Source organism: Notothenia rossii, assembly GCF_949606895.1.
Source record: "Notothenia rossii genome assembly, contig: scaffold_31, whole genome shotgun sequence".
Taxonomy (NCBI): domain Eukaryota; kingdom Metazoa; phylum Chordata; class Actinopteri; order Perciformes; family Nototheniidae; genus Notothenia; species Notothenia rossii.
The window spans coordinates 1090280-1111810 of NW_027640282.1; the positions used below are offsets into that span (position 1 = coordinate 1090280).

General features: G+C 38.8%; 1 protein-coding gene and 1 long non-coding RNA gene across 6 annotated transcripts; one reads left to right on the forward strand and one right to left on the reverse strand.

Moving 5' to 3' along the window:
* Positions 1 to 273: 273 nt before the first annotated feature.
* Positions 274 to 6749, reverse strand: LOC307026854 (uncharacterized protein). Of its 5 annotated transcripts, XR_013804466.1 has the most exons (9): positions 5482 to 6749; positions 4193 to 4311; positions 3653 to 4044; positions 2921 to 3131; positions 2458 to 2598; positions 2083 to 2300; positions 1834 to 1987; positions 1504 to 1610; positions 274 to 940 (listed from the first exon to the last, which is right to left on the reverse strand). XR_013804466.1 is itself a non-coding variant. In XM_079694992.1 (5 exons), the coding sequence occupies exons 1-4, from the start codon at positions 4052 to 4054 to the stop codon at positions 2131 to 2133; spliced, it is 924 nt and encodes a 307-aa protein (XP_079551118.1). In that variant the 5' UTR covers positions 4055 to 4108; the 3' UTR covers positions 1662 to 1987; positions 2083 to 2130. The 5 variants fall into 5 exon arrangements, 1 of the variants encoding a protein (XP_079551118.1); XR_013804467.1 differs by lacking the exons at positions 4193 to 4311; positions 5482 to 6749 and having other exon boundaries at positions 2458 to 2595; positions 3653 to 4108; XR_013804468.1 differs by lacking the exons at positions 4193 to 4311; positions 5482 to 6749 and having other exon boundaries at positions 3653 to 4108.
* An 11500-nt stretch (positions 6750 to 18249) lies between these two features.
* Positions 18250 to 20056, forward strand: LOC307026853. Its single transcript, XR_013804465.1, has 3 exons — positions 18250 to 18753; positions 19547 to 19633; positions 19858 to 20056. It is a non-coding gene; the product is annotated as an uncharacterized lncRNA (long non-coding RNA).
* Positions 20057 to 21531: the final 1475 nt, after the last annotated feature.

The window sequence follows — 21531 nt, forward strand, 5'->3', positions numbered from 1 at the left end:
TACTCAGGTCCAGGTGGTTCATTTTCACCCTTTTTCTATGGATCTCCAAAAAGTCAACTTTGACTTTTTCTGAGTCTGGAGGAATTCAAAGGGAGTTTTCAAGGGACTCTACCCGCCTTATGAGGCACTATTTTCGAATAATTGTTTTCATTTTCACCCTTTTTCTATGGATCTCCAAAAAGTGAACCTTTACATTTTCTGAGTCTGGAGGAATTCAAGGGGAGTTTTCAGGGGAGTGCGTTCTCTCTGCCATCTCCTCCCTGCAAGCCGGTCTTCAATATACATATTACATAAAAAACAACCAGAATGACTTGTAAACATGTTCAACATTTATTATTGAAACTCAATGGGTCAGAGTTGCTATGCAGTCTTGAAATCTTTCTTTACAGCACAAACATTTAAATACCATAAAAACAAAAATTCTCAGCCCTTATGAAGCAGCATTTTCGAACATGAAATACAGGCTTTTTCAACGGACAACTGTTGACATTGCACTATGCAGTCTTGAAATCTTTCTTTACAGCACAAACATTTAAATACCATAAAAAAAAAAATTCTCAGCCCTTATGAAGCAGCATTTTCGAACATGAAATACAGGCTTTTTCAACGGACAACTGTTGACATTGCACTACTTGTCAAAGAAGGATTTCCATTCCACCATTGCTTTTTTATATGCACTAGTGGCATCTTTATCATGGAGGGTGTCGCCAATGACCTCCGTTTGAATAACAGAGAGCAGGGTTGCGACACATTTGGGGTATGTTAAGTGCAATGTATAATAGTACGCCATCAACACCAACATCCCTTCTGAAAAATCTTCCTGCTTGAGGGTGGTCACAGGTACGTTACCCACAGCCACGATGGTGGTTGAGCCATCAAAGAGCAGAACTGGGGAGCAGAGAGGACGCTTCTGCAGGTAGAGACCAGGGTTTTCGTTTGACTGGAACAGAAAAGAGAACAATGTGCAGAGAGAGAAGAAAGAAAAATGTTAAGCATCATGCAACCATTGGCTTGAATCCCCAGATGAAATTCCTGTATAAAAACTTGCAGATTCTAAGAAAAACATTATTACTTTACAATAGGGGAGGGAGGAATGCAGTAAGTATGATTCCTACAGCTTTTAAGTTCATACATGTCTTTCTGTATTTCATCATAATTATTACGATTATGGCCTAGAGACTGCAATTTTTGCGCAGCTCAGCAGTTTTCCAAGTGTCAAAATCAGCTGACGTCGCTGGGTAACAGACATTCTGTCAGTTGCCATTGACAGCGGTCATAGAACTGTTATAGAACACCACATCTGTTATTCAGAAATAACAGACTTGCGAACGTTGGGGAGCCCCAATCAAGTGAACGGCACATTCTACAGAATGACGTTGAGCCATGTAATAAACTGTAAGAATGTAGTATAGATTAATACCTGACAAGCTGATGCAAAGTTGTAGAATTTTGTTGTTTTGTGAATGAATGAATTTGCATAAATCTTGGAAAATATTTACTTACCTTCAGGATATGAATAAGTGCCTCAGTGCAAGCAAGCTTCTTTGGTGGTAAAACGGGTGAGGGGAATAAGGTTGGCAGTGCATTGAAGAGGGCCAGTGCGAAATCCACTAAAGAATAGAAAGATTAGCAGAATGGTCAGAATGCTGTAAAAATATTAATACATGTACACAGGGCTCTAAATTAACACGAGCAAACCGGCTAAATGCTGGTGAAATTTCAGTTTGGTTGATAGAAAAGAAAACGTACTAGGCACTAGTCTGGTTCTGGTAGTCTGGTAAAGGGTTCATTTAGAGCCCTGCATGTACATATAAATATGGAACAGTAACTTACCACTGCGTACATCCAAAGGGAAAGGGAGTTTCAGGACTTTCTTCCACACAATGTAGAACTGCAGCCTAGTGCAGAATTCTGTCCATCTTCCTTTTACTTCCTCGATGTATCTGCTGTTAGTGCCATCTACTATGCGCCGTAGCTCATCCATTGCCTGAAACATTGTAAAACACTTAGTTAATAATGTATTCAGAACGTTCACAAAAAACACAGTAATTGAGGTTCAGGTAAGAAAAAAAACAAACATACATTTCGAACATCTTTAAAGCATGGATATGCATCAAAGATTTTTGCAGGTCAGTCTTCTTCCCTTGTAACATCTGAATCAATGAAAGCCCGTCTGGCCTCAACCTCAAGGTCCAAAATGTGCGCCACATCATGTTGATTGGGTTTTGCATTAGGCTTGTTGTACATGTTGCTCAAGGTTTTGTAGTGTCTGGCCTGCATCTTCAGACTGTCAGGGCCCACTTTAAACGATAATAAACGAAGACAAAGACATTTTAATGTAAACATTTTCACAACGCCACAGGGGATATGACACAGGGTTAAAATACAAGTAGTTATTTTTTTGCAAAACTTATGATCAAGGATGACAGGCTGAGAAGTGCGCTGAGGAGGGCTTACCGTCTTTTGCAGGCATGGTTGGTGAAGCAATCACAGTCATGGGTGCAGGTGAGGAAGACTTGGATGACAGCGGGGATGCTTTGGTGCCACTCTTAGCCTTAGCCTTCCGTGGCACAGGGGGAGCTGGTGGTGGGGAAGCTTCTTGAGAAATAATGAAAAAAAAATGGTTTATATATATATATATCACACACACACACACACACACACACACACACACACACACACACACACACACACACACACACACACACACACACACACACACACACACACACACCCACACACACACACACACACACACACTACAATTATTAAAATGATGACAACCAAAATCAGGCATAGATTAAGTACAGTGCATGTTTAGTCATGAACTTTAGTTCAACAAATACACAGAACAAATACAACAAAAATACAAAAACATTATAGTTTCATGACATGACAGGTCATTGTTAGGTTTGCACACCTGCACTGGAGTTGTTCTCACTGAGGTCATCACTGCTCTCGAGAATTCTGGTATCAGCTGAGCTGCTCGTGTCTGTCAAATCCATCTCCATGTCTTGGTTGTCTGCACTGAAGAGAGTCTTGGCTGCTCCCCTCTGAGGAACAGAGCCCTGCCTCTTTCTTGGGGATCTCATATTCTGGAGTCGCTTGAACATTTTGGTGTAGACGGTGAGCTGTGGTGAAAGAATGTTAGGAAAGTCATCTGTCTAGTTTTTTTTACCTGTTCGTAGTTTTGGTTTAGTAGAGAAGAGCAACTTTATTTGCCTTGCACACAAAAAATCTCGCAATATACTGCACATTGCAAGAAAAGAAACAGCAATCCACAAAGTTAACAGTAATCCAACAAGGTGTGAAATGCCCTGATAAAATGATTTGTGGTAGACAGCATGGATTCCAGTGACCTGAAAGATTGTCCACTGTTAATTTAGTGCAAGGTGCAAGAATGAGTCATCATATGACAGAGTGGTGTGGCACAGATCAGAGAGTAGTACACAGTCAAGCCAGAGTCCTACATGCACAGTCTAGGTAGAGAGCTAGTGCAGTATTCAAACGACGTACACACACACACTTCAGCAGTCTGATGGTGGTGGGTTAGAGCTTGTAGTAGAAGGTAATTTAGACATTACCAAAGACATAGAAGGCAAATAAAGATTTTTTTTAAAAAAGAAAACAAGATAAAGAAAACATTACTTACATATGGCATATTTGCGTTAGCATCACGAAGCATGGGGTAATATTCAATTATCTTCTGCGACATGACTTTAATTTCCAGTTTGGAGGGGTAGCTTGCTTGTTTCCCCATGGAACTAGCACGCAGTATTGCAACCATGCTTGTGATTGTGTTCCTTACAAGTCTGCAACACAGCTCCTTTGACATCTTGAAGCCCTTTTCCTTTCCATTCCGAAGCAATGCAAAATACTGACTACGCACCAAATCTAACTCCGAGTTGCTGTACACCACATACTCTGGAGGGTCTGGCATTTTCATTGTTTTCTCAGCAGATATGGGGGTGGAGGTTTGAGGTGGGCATGGTGGCACGGAAGAAGTTGAGGGCATAATCCTGTTTCCACGGCAAGGGCTTGCATCTTGGTCCATGGTATTTTCAGACCATTAGGATTATGCAGGATGTAAACAAAATGCATTGGGACAATTACAAATATGGTTAATGTTTAACATAATTTAATGTTAATAATATTGGATTATAGATAGATAGATAGATCTGATGTAGCTTACATTTTCATTGATGAATTCCCAAAATGTTTTCCTTCTAAGGAAATGTTCAGGGCCAGGAAAAAGGTCCCGCAGGTCCTCCCGGCTAAGGCCTTTCAAGGTCTGTTCATCAACACTTGCAGCTGTAGATGACAAATAAATATATTTTTGGGTAAAGCAAAGCCAAGTTACAGAACCAAGCAAGATAAACAGAAGGTCATTTGTCTGTCCCTCAGAGCTCCAACACGTTTATAAACGCTGTATCTAGTTGCTTGTGCTATGAAGCCTCTTAAAGGTGCACTGTGTAATATTTTTATCTATTTTTATCAGTTTCTTTCCAGAATTCATGCTGCCCATTCACAAATGTTACTTTTTCACAAATACTTACCACCATCAAATTCTAAGAATTCATTTTGACTGGGCAAATTGCAATTTTCATACATGAAAAGGGGGATCTTCTCCATGTCCACCATTTTGAATTTCCAGAATTAGACATTTTTAGCTGCAAAACCTGTTGTTCTTGTCATACTAGTAAATATTAGTCTATTATTTAGTACAATTTCATGAAAAGATCAAATATGGCAATAGGCAGCACAGTTTCAATGAGCAGCATAGCTGCAATACCTACTCTAGCCACCATCCTACACAGTGCACCTTTAAGTGTATATCAGCCACAAACAGAGATGCCCCTTCCAAATAAAATCAATATTTAACTCTGGACTTAAAATATTCAGCTACCTGTATGCACCATATTCAGTGTTGGTGATCTGAATTGTAAAATTACTTACTTGGTTACATAAAATATAAATCATTATTAGTGACTTATGTTAACTGTGTTCGTTATTCTCCCGACCAGGAGAGAATCTTTAAAATAGGAGACTAAATGGAGTCTCTGTGAAAATTCAATTGGGTACTTTAATTTAAAAAGGCGCGGTAGTGTTACAGACAGAATATTGTTCAGTCAGACAAACAGCTGTGATCAGGCTCTCCTCGATAGGGAAGAGAAGAGCCTGGATCTCTCCTCCGGTGCTGTTTATATATCCTCTGCTGGCTCCTCCCCGCCAGCCGGCTCACCTCGTCTCCAATGTCCGTTATTGCATTTAAACAGAGGATAGGTTCTTTTCACATTCAATATATGCTTAACACGCCGTTTCTCCTCATATTCTCTTTCATCACTTTTCATTTAACACATTCTAAACGCTGTAATCAATACTCTAAACAATACTTCTCGGCTCGTTTGGTTTCCGGTCATTCCGGATGTTGTCACATGCTACTCTCGTCTGTAAACAATAATGTATTCAAATAAACTGTACCTTCATTTAATATTCAGCATGGTAGTATCTCGACATCTATAGTTGTAGTGTTAAATCAGTAGGCTTCGGTTTGCACCACTCCATATCATTTCGCTACTAAATTCACCTCTTTAGGAAATCGTATATTAGCCACATGCTAAATGCTAACCGGAGATGAAGGATTTTCAGAATAAAAGCTTAACTGCTTGTACACAAGAATTTCTGGTTTTTCAGTATAAAAGAGCATTAAAACTGACGGCATGTTTAAACTACATTTCCCCATTAAAACATTGATTTTAATTTCTAACAGTCCCTCCTTACACACCTAAAAGGTGTGTATAATACTGAAATCAATGAGTTCTTCATCTGAACTTTGCATATTACATATCTCATATTAACAAACATACAATCAAATGGAATGGTTTTACAGCCGGCTTTACAAAAATACAAAATCAATTCTTGTCTGTGTTCAAACATAAAAGTTTTCCCTTGTGCATAACTTCTAGTGTTTACATTCAATATCATTCTTCAAAATAGCAGCAATGGCTTGGTATCAGAACATTTCTTCGTCCCTCCTTTCACAGAAACCGTTCTCATACCACGCTCAGTGTTAAGGCACTTGTTTTTACAAAGTGAAAAGAAATAAACCATTTTAGAATAGCAATAAAATAGTAAAGTCAAATAAAATAGACCATCTTGGTATAGTATAAAATAAATTGAAAATAAAAATACACTATCTTGGAATAGTATAAAATAAATTGAAATGGATTCACTCCATTTTAGCATTTTATTTTGCTCACTTCTTCACATGATTTCATAATGTAAAGAATCACATCAGCTGGACATTCATTGATCAATCTCATCTCCGAACATCCATATCATTTAAACTAACTCATCATTGTCATCAACATCTGAATACGGGGGTTGGTCGTCTTGTTCTGCTAGCATTTGTAATTATCTCCTCATGAGAAATTTACCCTCCCTCCTTTCATATCATTTAAGGTATGAAAGTAATATGTTCTCTAGAAGTGGCCGTCGTGATCAATCGGTACGTTCTACTCTGGGGTACGGCATTCTAGACAGTCATTTCTGGGAGAAGATTTTGGTCAGTTACAACAGTTGTAGAGTTTCATCACTTAAAAGTTCCTTCTCATTACCTTTGGGTGGTCTGTTCTAATGCAGTGATAAAGTCCCTGAAATGGTGTGAGAACCAGTGGAATATCAATAACTCATACTAATTTATTTTCAATTCTTGTCTACTTAAATAGCTATGCTAACCCCTTTAACAGTGTGTGGAACCTTGGGTGCTAGAGCATGTGATAATTACTCACTCCTTTAACAAGAACTTTAAAAACAGAAGTCATTTCATTAATGGTTTGCAGTTCAATTCAGGAATTTACACCTATGGCAGACATGTTTCTCCTTTAAATAACATCTCTAAAAGTCAGGTCATCACTGATTGAATGGGTGACCTTTAGGAGCTGGTGGCGCTTGTCTTTTAAAACTCATACTCCATCTGAAGCTGCAAGTAAGATTTAAAACATCTGCAGGGTGGATCGAGCGACCCCTTCTCCCTGAACGATATTTGTTGTAAAATATGCACCATCACAATGAGTGATCCAAGGCCCCCCATGTATTACTCCCAATTATATTAGTTTTTTTAAATTAAAATGTGCAATCTCTCTTTTGTCTTTTTAAAACTCTACATCTTGGACAAAAACAAATGTTATTTCCACCTTAATCTTCCCTCTTGAGGTAATAACCATGCTACAATGGAGAAATCAATACTCTAGATTGGAACACTATCTTTGGCTTGGTACTAGCTCTACCTTTAACATTTTCCATACAAATAAAGTAACAAATTAAATCTTACCCAAATTCACACATGAATAAAAAAACTCTTAAAGAATCATTTGTTCATATGATGAAAAGATTGAATAATATGTTCTACCCTCAGTGTATTTTTAGGGTTATTTAATAGTTTCCTCTTTCTTTCTTTATAAATTCACCAATTGATTAATTCATGGCTAATAAACCTTTTTCTTTACGTATTTCTCGTTGGTGAATAAGTGTGTTTATGTGTAAACTCACTCACTCCCGTTTTCCTTCTCTCCCCCTCTGGTTGTCAAGCCACGACCCCCTCACGTTCTGCCGGACCATGCCAACTCCTCCGTCCTGTCCTCTTCTCCGTCCACCTTCTCCTCAGTCCATCTGCGCTTGGATCCTTCCGCTGTAACTCTCTTCAGTGTCCCAACTGCTTTGCTTTTCATCTCCTCCTTTACAGTCTCTACTTTGTTGCATGGAGGGCGTATTCCGCTCTCATGTCCCACTCTGCTCTTGTGTCCAAATCTTGTGGCTCAGCTTGGAACTTCATGTCCTGTGGGGGACCGATGAGAGTGTGCCTTTTTGTGTCACCTGTAGTTCTGGATGCCTCAGGTGGAGATGGTTCAGCTCTGCTTCTCTGTCTGTTCGATGGAGGAGGAGGAGTCTTCCGTGGTGAGGTCTTTTGTCTGCTTGGAAGTTGGGGTCGTAGCGTTCTGACAGGCGGAGAGATAGAGAGAGAGAGATCTCGGGACGCATTATCTATAGTTAACACACTGAGGTAAAATAAATCCAATCTTTCCCACTCTATTTTCCTAACCATACTATCTTTCTTTGATGTTAAATGTCATCTAAGCCCAGTTAATGTTTTCTAATAATTGTACCATATCCCTAAACATTGTTTTCACCCACTGTAACATGTTTACTCCAATTAACTCTTTCAGGAAACCATTTTCTTCCATAAATTTAAATACCTAGTTGCTTCAAGCACCACATATTTCACACACTATAAAGGAACGTCTCCATATTTTCTCCATCACTTTAAATCTCACTGTTATTTAGAACATAAGTAACTTTGGTGACTGGACATATCTGCAATGTCGCCACTGTCTGCTAGGAAATTTTGTTCATAGAGTTTGTACGTACAAAGCTATACTTTTGGGTTAGTAGCCTGTTTCAACTGTAATCATTTTCAATAATTCTACTCAGGTCACCGATCGGTTGTTCATAAACTTAACAGGGGGTGTTTCTGGTACAGACTAAAACATGGATCCAGTGTATTTAGTGATTCCCCTAATCTGTAAATCCCCATCACTTACATATCCCGATCACTTAAACCCATCTCATCATTTGATACAAGAACTGCATATAAGGGGGTGAATCATCTTGATTATAACCGCCTCTTGTTTGGGACCGAGTATTTCTAACTCCTCCTCTTGTTGCTCAGCTGATCTTTTGGCTCTGAGGATAAGTGAAAGTCTGTGAAACTCAGCTGGAGTCTTGTTAGTGATGTGGGCATTCCCTATGAGTGAACTAATGGTTCCATGTTTTACTTGATATTGTACTCCCCATCCAACCAACAAGGTGCCAAGTGTAATGAGCACAATCAACAATGCTATTCTGACTCTTATCCCTAGGGGACCCAACAATTGGTTTGGCTTTGTTCTCGTCATCATCTCTATTTTAAACCTGGTTGTGTCCGTTACAGAATTTAAATAATGAGTCCAAAAATAACATACAAAAAATTGGACTCTTTTTCAGATGTAAAACAAAAAAAATAGGTTTTCACATTAATGTACAATCTATAAAAATCTATAGACAATTTGTCTTTTGAGCTGTTTCTATCTTTATCTTATTTCTATTTATTGTTTTGTTCCAGCTCTGCCAAATCAGTCCTAACTCCCAATAATGTTCTGGAAGTCGCCAGTGAAGGGTGACAATGTGTGAGGTGGTGTCAATTTGCTCCTTTTTCTTTACCTTTAAACCGGAGCGCGTGTGAAGTTTGTTACAACTTTTCACGCTTCCGTCCACCGGGGATCAGCCCACTGTCTTTTGTGAACCTTCACCCTCACCCAATCACCTGGCCGAACAGGAGTCTCTTCTGGTGTCTCGTCTGGTATCTCTGTAGTTTTCCTAGCCTGCTGTGTAGACAAAACTTGCATAATATTACTTAAGAGTTCTGACATATTCATCCACTTCTATTTGTCTAATATCTAAAACTGGACCACTCCCTCCTTGGAGAAGGCCCAAGCTTTGGCATACCTCTTGTTGTTTTATGACCTATTGTTGACTACATGTTATTATTTATTAACTACGTCACTGAAATCAACATATCTGTATAATCATGACACTCCCTCCTTTGAGCATAAAGTGCTCAATTAATATTGCAATGATTACCCTATTCTGAACAGGACATGTAAAACCCATAACGTTGCATTAAATAAATATAACTTCTCCGTGTACCCACAAGGCGTACAAAAATATCATATGATGTATGGCTTTCTGATGGCATAAATGCATATTCACAAAACATTTCCCATTAGCACTTCTAATAGTTTACTTGTTTCAATAACGGCTTTGTTTCAATAATGGCTTTTGTCATGGTATTATGCATCATCGTTGCGAAAAACAATACCCCTGGTGTCGCTAATGCGTCTCAATAACTCTAGGATTAGAGGATTGGTTGACACTGCTGAACTAACATATGATAAAATAATCTGTCTCCAAACTGGAGGGAAATTATGAACTATTCTCACAGAGGGTGACCTGCATGAAGGGCTGGTGCCCCTCACTCAAATGAGATATTGCCTTACGCACTACACTATAAATCAGTAAAGTTACTCAAGAATAAATAAATAAAGACTGATTCTTGAAACTGTTGTAAAAACCCTACAACTTCTTCATCAGTGTTATGTTATTTAATCTGCGGCTCATGCCTTAAAACAGATACTTCAGACCGATTATAAAATTGTGTTTAAGAGAAAAATGTAATCTGACTCCATAAATCACATAATTGTTTGATTAAAAACTGCACTTCTGGCTAAGAATAAATGAAGTTCCCCTTTAAACACAGCCCCGGTCTTCTGACGGGGTCTATCTATGTACTGGCTGGAAAATGTTGGGCCAGTCTCTGTCGCTCCGTCACATCTTGACCTCACTAGTTGTGTGGACACAATAGTTTTCTGTGTGGGGGAACAACATCACTTGTAATCTGTATCCTTCTCATAATTACAAAAATAGTCTGCTAAATGTTCTACTCTGCTACTTCTAATTGGTGGATGCTCTGTGTAAATGCAAATTCAAAGCAAAAGGAGCAAATTGAATTTGCATTTCACGAAATGGCGATTGCCTTGTCTTTGTTTTTCCACATGTGGGGTGTAAACAAGATGGCACCCGATTATTTCGCACTCTGACCTGTAGACAAAGAGATTTGTCCATGCGGCTCTCAGGTGGGAGTTTAAACAATGGCGAGGTGATCTTTAAACGAACCGTAACAAAGTAAACCACTGGTGTGGTATTATAAACCCTGAAATACAAGCCAAAACAACACTTAGTTTAAAATAACCACATTTCTATCTAGTTTACTATGAACAAAATGGGCTTTATCTTATTGATATCATCACTTAAAGTTAGGAACCCTTACGCACTAGCTATAAACCTGTTCACGTAATATTTGACTTTATAGTCGACTATGGGCTTTATCTTATTAATATCATCACTTAAAGTTAGGAACCCTTACGCACTAGCTATAAACCTGTTCACGTAATATTTGACTTTATAGTCGACTATGGTTAACTGTTGCTATTTGGACACGCCAAACTGGGACTAATATGGAGACCTATCAGCCACTGATAATAGACCGTCGTCTTATTACTGCACTGCTGCTGTAACTCCGATTACCGTAACCCACCCGCAATATCTTTTTTTAAACAGAACAGTTTTAACCACTGATAAAGGCTTAGACCTTAACCAAGCCTTTCTTGAAAAGGACTTTCTTTAAAGCACTGACTTCGGTCTTAACCCTTAGTTGATTCACTATGCCCCGCTGGTTTTCACTTATTCGGCCCTTAACCGATTCGCTATGTCTCCAGATCTTAACAAAAAATCGTTAAATGGGCTATATACCCTTACGTCATAGGCTAAATAACTATTAACGTAACAAGAGACACCCATGTGAAAGCAGCAAGGCACCTATCCGAAGTACAATGTCCACACACTATATATTTAAAATTCAACACCCACACGTGGTTAATAGCATGCAGGGTTAATGGAACAAAAGAAAGTGTGAACTCACCCTGCTTGTGACAAAACAACGCCTTGTGGTTTTAGAGTGATTATTTTATCAATTTGGGTTGTTTTAACATTAAAATGCACAGCTATTTTCAGGATCAGCCGGCTGCCATCAAACACACAAATCTAACTTTGCCTAGTTTAACTAGTGAAGAATCTTTGTCATAACAGGCATCTTCTTACCGATTGATTTGAGCTCTTGTGTGTCGAATGGCTGCAAGCGTCTCCAGGAAACAGCCGGTTGGTTTTCTCTCCTCGGTCAGCGAGATCACGTCAGGGAACTCACCAGATTGTTAACTGTGTTCGTTATTCTCCCGAACAGGAGAGAAGCTTTAAAATAGGAGACTAAATGGAGTCTCTGTGAAAATTCAATTGGGTACTTTAATTTAAAAAGGCGCGGTAGTGTTACAGACAGAATATTGTTCAGTCAGACAAACAGCTGTGATCAGGCTCTCCTCGATAGGGAAGAGAAGAGGCTGGATCTCTCCTCCGGTGCTGTTTATATATCCTCTGCTGGCTCCTCCCCGCCAGCCGGCTCACCTCGTCTCCAATGTCCGTTATTGCATTTACACAGAGGATAGGTTCTTTTCACATTCAATATATGCTTAACACACCGTTTCTCCTCATATTCTCTTTCATCACTTTTCACTTAACACATTCTAAACGCTGTAATCAATACTCTAAACAATACTTCTCGGCTCGTTTGGTTTCCGGTCATTCCGGATGTTGTCACATGCTACTCTCGTCTGTAAACAATAATGTATTCAAATAAACTGTACCTTCATTTAATATTCAGCATGGTAGTATCTCGACATCTATAGTTGTAGTGTTAAATCAGTAGGCTTCGGTTTGCACCACTCCATATCATTTCGCTACTAAATTCACCTCTTTAGGAAATCGTATATTAGCCACATGCTAAATGCTAACCGGAGATGAAGGATTTTCAGAATAAAAGCTTAACTGCTTGTACACAAGAATTTCTGGTTTTTCAGTATAAAAGAGCATTAAAACTGACGGCATGTTTAAACTACATTTCCCCATTAAAACATTGATTTTAATTTCTAACACTTACCGTCCAATATCGAACGAGTGGCTTCGTCAAAATCATCCATTCTCTTTACCAGGCGGCAGGCTATAACAAAAACACATAGCCAGAACTCGTTAGCAGGGGGAAAAAAAGTGCATATTCATGCACACTTAACACAGGCGCCAACACACTCTCTGCTGTAGCCGTACTACACAGAGAGCTCGAGTCGTGATGGAAAATTCCATAATCACCATTTGCAAGTCAAATTGGTTTCAAGACTTCGATCTAACAATCCATTCGGTGTGTCCCCTCTCTCTGCCATGGGTGCTGTGGATTTTAGCTGTCACATACACACGTTTGCGCACAAATTATACCGTTTGTGTATGCTCGGAACATGAAGTTGGTTGTTCTAATCGGAAATAGATGCCCGCGGGCGTTACAAATGCTAAAATGGCCGCCAAACGACAAGACTAGCAGTGCTAGCTGTAGTCAGCTCGGGAAAAAAAACATGCGTCTTGAGTGCTAGCTATAACCAAAATACACCACAGCCATGAAAATCACATGCGTCTAATAATAAAAAAAACTATACACCATCTTGAACTACGTACCCACTTCTGGTCAATAGCGCGAACGTTTTTGAGTGGGGTTTCATCCAGCAAATAACCCTTTTTGCAAAGCTGGACGTTGGGACACGCATGCACGAGCAAACACCAGTTAGCTTGCTAAGCAAGTGACCGGTCCAGTGGAATTGAGAAACAGGAACAGTCATAGCAAACCCCTCTATAAAAACACGATTTTAGCAAGAAAATAAAAAAACAGTTACGCTTCCTTACCTTGATTGAGCCGCTACTCCTTCCCAAAAAACGTGTCGTGTCTTCTTCTTCGTTTCCCTCCTCTTCTTCTTGGCAGGATACGTGTCGTGTCTCTCACGCTCAACTCAACTGACTCAACCTTGAAATCACTTGCACTGACGTTGTCACGTTCGTCGGCATCATGGCGGTTTGGAGGTGTTTGATATGTTTCGTCTTTGTTGCTCTTAGTCTTAAAATCCTATTAAGCCATATTAATGCAAGTCATAGTCGCAGCCCGGATTTTTGGGTTTACTGTGGCATTGATGGATGTGAAAAGGACTTTAGAGTTTTCGACTCTTTTTTTCGACACATTAAACGGACGCACCTTGAGTATTACACGACTGGACGTCCACCACGTTGGAGTACAACGGATTCGTCTCACTCTTCGGGGCAGGAAACATTTGGTGTGTCAGTTTTTGCCAACTGTACCACTCTTGCGGCGGACACCACTGTGGTCGTTCCTCCTGTTGCCGTCCCACCTGTTGCCTCTCTACCTGAACCTGACGTTATCGGCCCGTCTGTAAGTTTACACAACTCCATTTATTTTAATCTCTGAGTGCCAATCATCTCAGAGAGTTGGCTAGCTGTGATCGTTCCTCCTCATCCGTCCTGAATTATGGCTTGCTTTTCTCCATAAGGAGAAATGGTACAAGATGTTTTCAACTACTGTAAGATGTGTGGAAACAATCTCGTAGACTGCATTGTTCATGCGCTTTAGTCATTCGTTAAGTATTAAGTTGTAAACAAAGTAGTATCTTGTGAAGTTAATGTTAACTTGTATAGAGCCGGGTATTTACTTGCTTAGTATTATCACAGCTTTAGTAAGTTTTACACACAAACCTCATTGTGTTAAATGTATGCATTGCTTTCTGAAGGAGGATGCTGTTGCTGGGACATCCAGAGCCGGACCTGATTTGGCAAGATCTGCAGCGGCATTTGCCATCAGCATTCGGGAACAGGGCCACTTGTCACAGGTAAATTTGGCTCGATGGACAGATGCTTTAGGACTAATGATATAATTGTGAATAATTTGTTAATGTTTTTTAAAAATATAAATTCTATTGTAGTTCCTTTCTATATTTTAATGTTAACTGTGGGCCTGTAATCAATAATTATTTGAGGGTATTTTTTTATGTGTATTTTGATATTTTCACAGAGAACTGTCAGGAGTGTCATCTCAGGGGTGCAACAGTACCAAGCTGTTCTCCTTCACACACTAAGGGACAGAGTCCAAAGGGTGTTTGAAGACCGTCCAGACACAACTGCTCAGCTCCAGAATGAGGTTTTGGCTACATTCGATACATTCATGGATCCTTTCTCAACCACAGCATACGGACGGAATAAAACCATCCGGGAACTATTCAATCCAGTCAACCCAGAGGAAGTTGTAGTATCCCAGAAGATTTGCTGGGTAAAGCGTGGTCATTCAAGGGTCATGGCCTTGAAGAATAAAAGTTTTTACTACATACCACTCATTCAGAGTCTTAAGCAGTTACTGAGGAATTCTAGAATCTTCTCCATGGTGAGCACTGTTCCACAAAGAAGTAGAGAGGGATTCCTGTATGATTTTACTGATGGAGCTCTTTTTACATCCCATCCATTATATTCTCAAAGGCCAAATGCTTTGCAAATACTATTGTACAGCGATGAAATTGAAATATGTAACCCATTAGGCCCCCATGCCTCTGCGAATAAATTATTGATGTTTTGTTATAGTTTAGGTAATATTGATCCTAAATTCAGGTCCAAGTTGGCTGCAATAAGGCTCCTTGCTATTGCCAAGGCAAAGGATGTTTCTCAATGGGGTGTTGATGTTATACTAAAAAGAATCCTGGAAGATCTGACACTTCTTTACAATGGCGTTAGGATTGAAACCCCAAGTGGTGAAATTGAGTTATTTGGTGCTGTGATAGCCGTGTGTGAAGACACACTTGCACAACTTGACCTTGATGGGTTTAAACAAGGTGTAGGGTTTGCTCATAGCAAATGTAGACACTGTGAATGTTCCTTTAATGACATGCAAAGCATGTATGATGAAAATTTGTTTACTGCAAGAAGTTTGGAAAAACACATCAGGCAATGTATTGAAATAGACAAAGCAAGCACAGAAACATTGAAAGCATCCCTCAAAACCACTTACGGGATTAACAGAAGAAGCAGATTAATTGATTTTCCAGCATTTGACCTGATAAAACAAACTCCACAGGATGTAATGCATGTACTTTTTGAAGGTGTTGCACCAATGGAAATAAAACTTGTATTGAAACAACTTATTCTGTCAGGACAGATAGAATTAGATGAGATTAACTCAGCTATCATACATTTTCCTTACTCACCTCTGGATATGCGAGATAAGCCATGCCCTATTAGTGTCAACACCTTAGCTGCCAATGACAATAAATTAAAACAGTCGTGTGGACAAATGTTAATACTTCTAAAAATAATACCTTTTCTTTTTAATGATATGGATAATGAGTATGTCACATTTATTCTCAAATTAATTCAAATTGTTCAAATTGTCCTTGCTCCTGTTATTTCATTACAAACTGTATTACAGCTCAGGCACATGATTGAGCAGCATCTGCACCAGTTCAAATAACTATTTCCTGAAGCCAATGTAATTCCCAAGCAGCATTACATGCTACATCTACCAAGCCAGATCATATCTCTTGGTCCTTTAGTAAGAAGTATGTGTATGAGATTTGAAGCTAAGCATAGCTATTTTAAGCAATGGGCTTCCAAATGAAATGTCAAGAATGTTTGTAAATCACTTGCAAACCATAATCAGTTCCTTGAATGTTGCAATGAAATAGGCATTGAGCATCCAATTTTTGCTACTGAAAGAGAATCAGGGCCTGTCTCTGCTGTTAAAAATGTAGATTATGTTAAGAGAAAAGTCAGAGATTTGTTAGGCATAGAGGTCATGCAATCTGTTGTCTCTGTAAAGTGGTACATCCTTAATGGCAATAAGTACATTAGTGGGAAATCTATGATTATCGTAGATGTAGATGATGATTTCCCAGTGTTTGGACTGATAAAAGACATATTTTTGATAGATTCTTCTTTTATTGCTTTTGAGTTCCAGCGTTATGAAACACTGAATCTGAGTCCAGAGTTGCTGGCATATGAAGTGGCAGTTCCCAATGCTGCCCAGGCCACAGAATTAGTTAAAGAACTAGACTGCCTCTCCTATTTTTCAGTTAGTTTCAAAGACAGTACCTTTGTACCAATAAAATATAGTCTTTGTGATGTTATTGCCCACAGACAGTAATATGGAGGAACAATAATATTGTATGTTTCTTTTGTTTTTGTGAATTTTATACAAAAAACAAGCAAAAAAAATAAATAAAAAATAATAATAAAAAAAAATGATATTGCCCACAGACGGTAATATGGAGGGGGAAAAAAACAAAAAAAAATTAAAATAAAGAAAACACCCCCCCAAACAATATTAATAAATAAATACATGAATAAAGAAAGAAAGAAAAGGGAAAAAAATTCCCTACTTGGCATATTTGTTCTGTTCCCTGTGCAAGTGTTGTATGCCATGATTATGTCCTCGGTTATTAGTCGCTTTTTAAAGAAGCGTCTGCCAAATAATGTAATGTAATGTAATATATGTTGGCCTATAAGGTTCCCAACTTGTCTGTTTCGTGCTCCCTGTGCAGTTTTGTGAACAAATATTTGTCATATGCTTAAAATCCACGGAATAAAGTGTGTTTTCAGATATATTTTTTGTGTGACTCTTGAATCAAGCATGTTGAGTTTGTTATTGAATCTTAAAACAAGATTTATTTTGATGAGACTTTGGAGGAGAAACGTAATACATCTTATTTTAAGTGTTAAATGTCTCATTTTAGGATTCCCTGCCTGTTTGAGACAAAAAAGTAAAGTTTTGATTGATATAAGATTATACTGTTAAGTTGAAGACTTAAAATAAGAAATTAATTCTTAAAACAAGAAAAAATATCTAACACTTCTAAATGTAAGGTTTTTTTTCTTGGTAAGAACCAAATAATTTGCAGTGTACCGGTAGTACCCGCATGGTTCATTATAACGGTCAAATAGTTCAGTGTAAAACACTGAACACTTTCCACTCTTAGTTACCATTTTGACTGCGTAATGGAAGTTGTGGGCGGGTGAACACATCACGATACAAATAAAAGTTATACATGTCGTTTTTAATTCATTATTTAATAAACGTACCACTATGCCGGTGTAAAAAAGAAGCAACTGACAATTTTTGTGGATTAATTCAGCAGTCTATAATGATTTGCTAACCCGAACAACAACGTTAGCATCGCCGCTAGCTAGCTAGCTAACAGCGCTAGCTAACAGCGCTAGCTCACTAGTAGCGCTAGCTAGCTAGCTAACAGACATAATATTTATTGCATTTTTAACCCAGCAATATTGGTACCGTGACAAATTAATGCGCTTTTATTATAATATGAATACACACCTTCTCTTCAAATGTGTGACCTTCTTCTCTTCTCTTCTCTTCTTCTGTGACCTCTTCTTTCTATCCTCGTGAACGTGCTACTTGACAATGATACAGTAGTGGGTTGAACTCCTCCTTCAACAAATAATAATCTGAGTAAATAGGGATGATAAAATTAAGCATTTGAGGGGAAAAAGGTGACGATAGTGTTTGTAATTGCTAATATATGCTTTTTGTATTTTTCCTATCGCAGCACATACTAAAAAGGATATATCAGAGACCTCCCCCCCCCATTGTTAATATGGTTTGACCCAACCAACGTGCCAAAGCCCACCAAAAAGTAGAACTAGGAGATATTACAGTACTGGCGCAGGCTGTGGTTCAAGTTTGCCTTTAGCAGATGTTTTGTCTGTCACATCAATCTGTCAGCTTCCATCTCCTCCTCAGTTCAGAAGATTTTGAGGAACATGGCGTATTGGCGGTGTGTGATTTGCTTTGTTTTTTTTGCGTTAACATTGAAGTCTCTGCTGAGCCATATTAACAAGGCACATGGCCGCAGTCCAGATTTCCGTGTTGTATGTGGAATTAATGGATGTACCGAAGAATACAGAGTTTTCAACTCTTTCTACTACCACATCAGACGTAGACATGCTCTGTATTTTGAAAATGGAAGCCCGCCTTCTGGGTTGATGACAACTGCATCCGAACCATCTAGAGTTGGACTTGAACATTTTGATATGCCCATTTTTTCTGGTTGTGCCACTGCAACACGAGGGATGCAAAGGACCAACAGTCAAGTCAGCACATGTGTCCCTTCACAGCAGGAGCAACAGCTTGAGGAATTCCCGATTCAACCTCCTGATCAGGTAAGATGCAGTGTTGAGCAAGTTACTTTGAAAATGTAGTGAGCTAAGCTACCAGTTACTCTACCATTATGGAGCTTCACTACACAGAAGCTACCAACCAGTCAAATGTAGCAAGTTAAGTTACACAAACACCGCAAAAGTAGCTCACTACATGTGAAGCTACTTTAATGGTGCCTTCACGTGCTATGGGATCTCTGCTGTGTTAAGCCATATAAAAAATAGCTTCAGTGATTGTTACCACACTACTTGATCAATAAAAGAGTTAAGCTACTGAAAAGTTACTTGATTCAGGAAATAGTGACGCTACCGCCAAGCTACTGAGAATTGTAGTTACCTAGTTACTAGTAGCGAAGGGGGGTCTTATATGGGTTTCTTTATTTTTACTCTGGAAATCTTTTAATCTGGACATTGCTATATAAATACTAATTATTATTATTACTACACTAGTTGGCTACTTATCTCTACTTTATTCTGTCCAATGAAAACTTAAGCAGTAAAACAATGATTGATTGATGATTTGATCTTCCTCTTGCCTCTCAAAAATAGAGGAGGAGCAACCTCCTCTGCCTCTATGGACCAGCCGCCACTGGTTGAAATAGCAATTTTCACTAGCCAGAACACAGGTCCTTCTTCCTGTAATTATTTTCACAGACACTATTTAAATAAGACATATTGGACAGGGGCTGCTGGTTTAAAAGCCATATCTTACATGATAATATTACTCAAACATACAACAATTGAGTTAACTAGTCTTTCTTCTAATTGTGTAATATTACTATGAATATGTCTCCAGGAAGAAGCTGATACATCTGGCGGAAATCTTTCCAGACGTGCAGTTGCATTTGCCATCAATGTCCGTGAAAAATGCCACCTGTCCCAGGTATTGCATCTATTAGTTGCTTTGTACAAAAGTGTCTGCTAAGTGACATAATGAATGTAAGTGTGCCTGTAGTCAAAGGGGTTGAAGAGTGGTGATAATCTTTGTATGTCATTTTCAACCTTGTTTTCAGACATGGGGGCACTTTATTTATGTTAGTTAGCTATGGACACTCGGACTGTAAATGCATACTCTGATGTATTTAATTTTTTTATTTTCTCTTTCAGAGGAGTGTCAACGATATTGTCTCTGGGGTCCAACAGTATCAAGCGGCTCTTCTGGATACCTTGAGAGACAAAATGAAAAGGGTCTTCGAGAGTCATTCAGGGAGTACGGCGCAGCTCCAAGAGGAAGCATTGGCAACATTTGATCATTTTCAGGATCCTTTCACCCTAATGGCCACCACATACATGCAGGATAGCACCATTCAGAATTGTTTTAACCCAGTGAAACCAGAGGAAATAGTTGTGTCTCAAAACGTTTGTAGAGTTAAAAAGGGAGACTCAAGAGTTCTTGTAATCAAAAACAAAAGTTTTTACTATATACCCCTAATTAATAGTCTACAACAGTTGTTGTCCAACTCCAGAATCTTTGATATGATCAACACTGCACCACAAAGCTGCAACAAAGATGGGTTTTTGTATGACATTGTTGATGGGAGTCTTTTTAAATCTCACCCTCTGTTTTCAATAAAACCTACTGCTTTGCAGCTGATCTTGTACACTGATGAAATAGAGATATGCAACCCCTTGCGGTCACATGCTTCTGTAAACAAATTACTGATGGTTTATTATACTCTAGGAAACATAGACCCCAAGTTTAGATCGAAGCTTGCAGCAATTAGACTCCTTGCTATAGCAAAAACGAATGATATTGACCAGTGTGGTGTTGATGTTGTTTTAGAAAGAATTGATAAAGACTTAAAATTGCTGTACAATGGTGTCAAAATACAAACACAGAATGGTGAAATGGATTTATTTGGTGCTTTAATTTCACTATGTGGTGACACACTTGCGCAACATGAGCTCGCTGGCTTTAATGAAGGAGTTGATTTTGCATATAGCAAGTGCAGGCACTGTGAATGTACCTTTGAGGACATGCAAATCAATTTTAACGAACAAAGTTTCACTAAAAGGACAGTGGAAAAGCACATTAGACAGTGCATTGAAATAGAAAGGGCCAGCACAGAGTTCTTGAAATCTGCCCTTAAAACCACCTACGGAATAAACAGAAAAAGCAAGCTGGTTGAATTTCCAGCCTTTGACCTCATTCAGCAAACTCCACAGGACATAATGCACATAATTCTTGAGGGTGTTGCACCCATGGAAATTAAGTGTGTGTTAAAATACCTTATTCTGTCAGGACAAATGGAGTTGGACATTTTCAATTCAGCCATGCAGAGTTTTCCTTTTTCATCTATTGATGTACGAGACAAGCCCTGTCCTGTCAGTGTCAATACCTTGTCATCTAATGATAACAAACTTAAACAGTCTTCTGGGCAAATGCTGATATTGTTAAAGATCATGCCTTTCCTGTTGAACAATATGAAGGGAAATATTTACGTTAAGTTTATTTTGGAATTAATTGAGATAGTTCAAATAGTGTTTGCGCCTGTCATATCTCTGCAAACTGTATTAAGACTTAAACAAATGATTGAGCAGCATCTAAAACAGTTTAAGCAACTTTTTCCTGACAAAAATGTAACGCCTAAGCAACATTACATGTTGCATCTCCCTACCCAAATTCTTTCTCTGGGTCCTTTGACAAGGCATATGTGCATGAGATTTGAGTCAAAGCACTGTTTTTTTAAACAGTGATCATCTAAATTGAACTTCAAAAATGTATGTAAATCGTTGGTGAACCATAACCAGCTTCTTGAATGCTGTCAAAATGAAATGGGC

Excerpts from the sequence above, each read along its gene's own strand:
- LOC307026854 (XM_079694992.1), bottom strand. The coding sequence starts at position 4,054 with ATGGACCAAGATGCAAGCCCTTGCCGTGGAAACAGGATTATGCCCTCA. Across the intron at positions 3,132-3,652 it reads CTAACGCAAATATGCCATAT|CTCACCGTCTACACCAAAAT; the intron begins GTAAGTAATGTT and ends CTTTCACCACAG. Across the intron at positions 2,301-2,457 it reads AACCATGCCTGCAAAAGACG|TGGGCCCTGACAGTCTGAAG; the intron begins GTAAGCCCTCCT and ends TATCGTTTAAAG.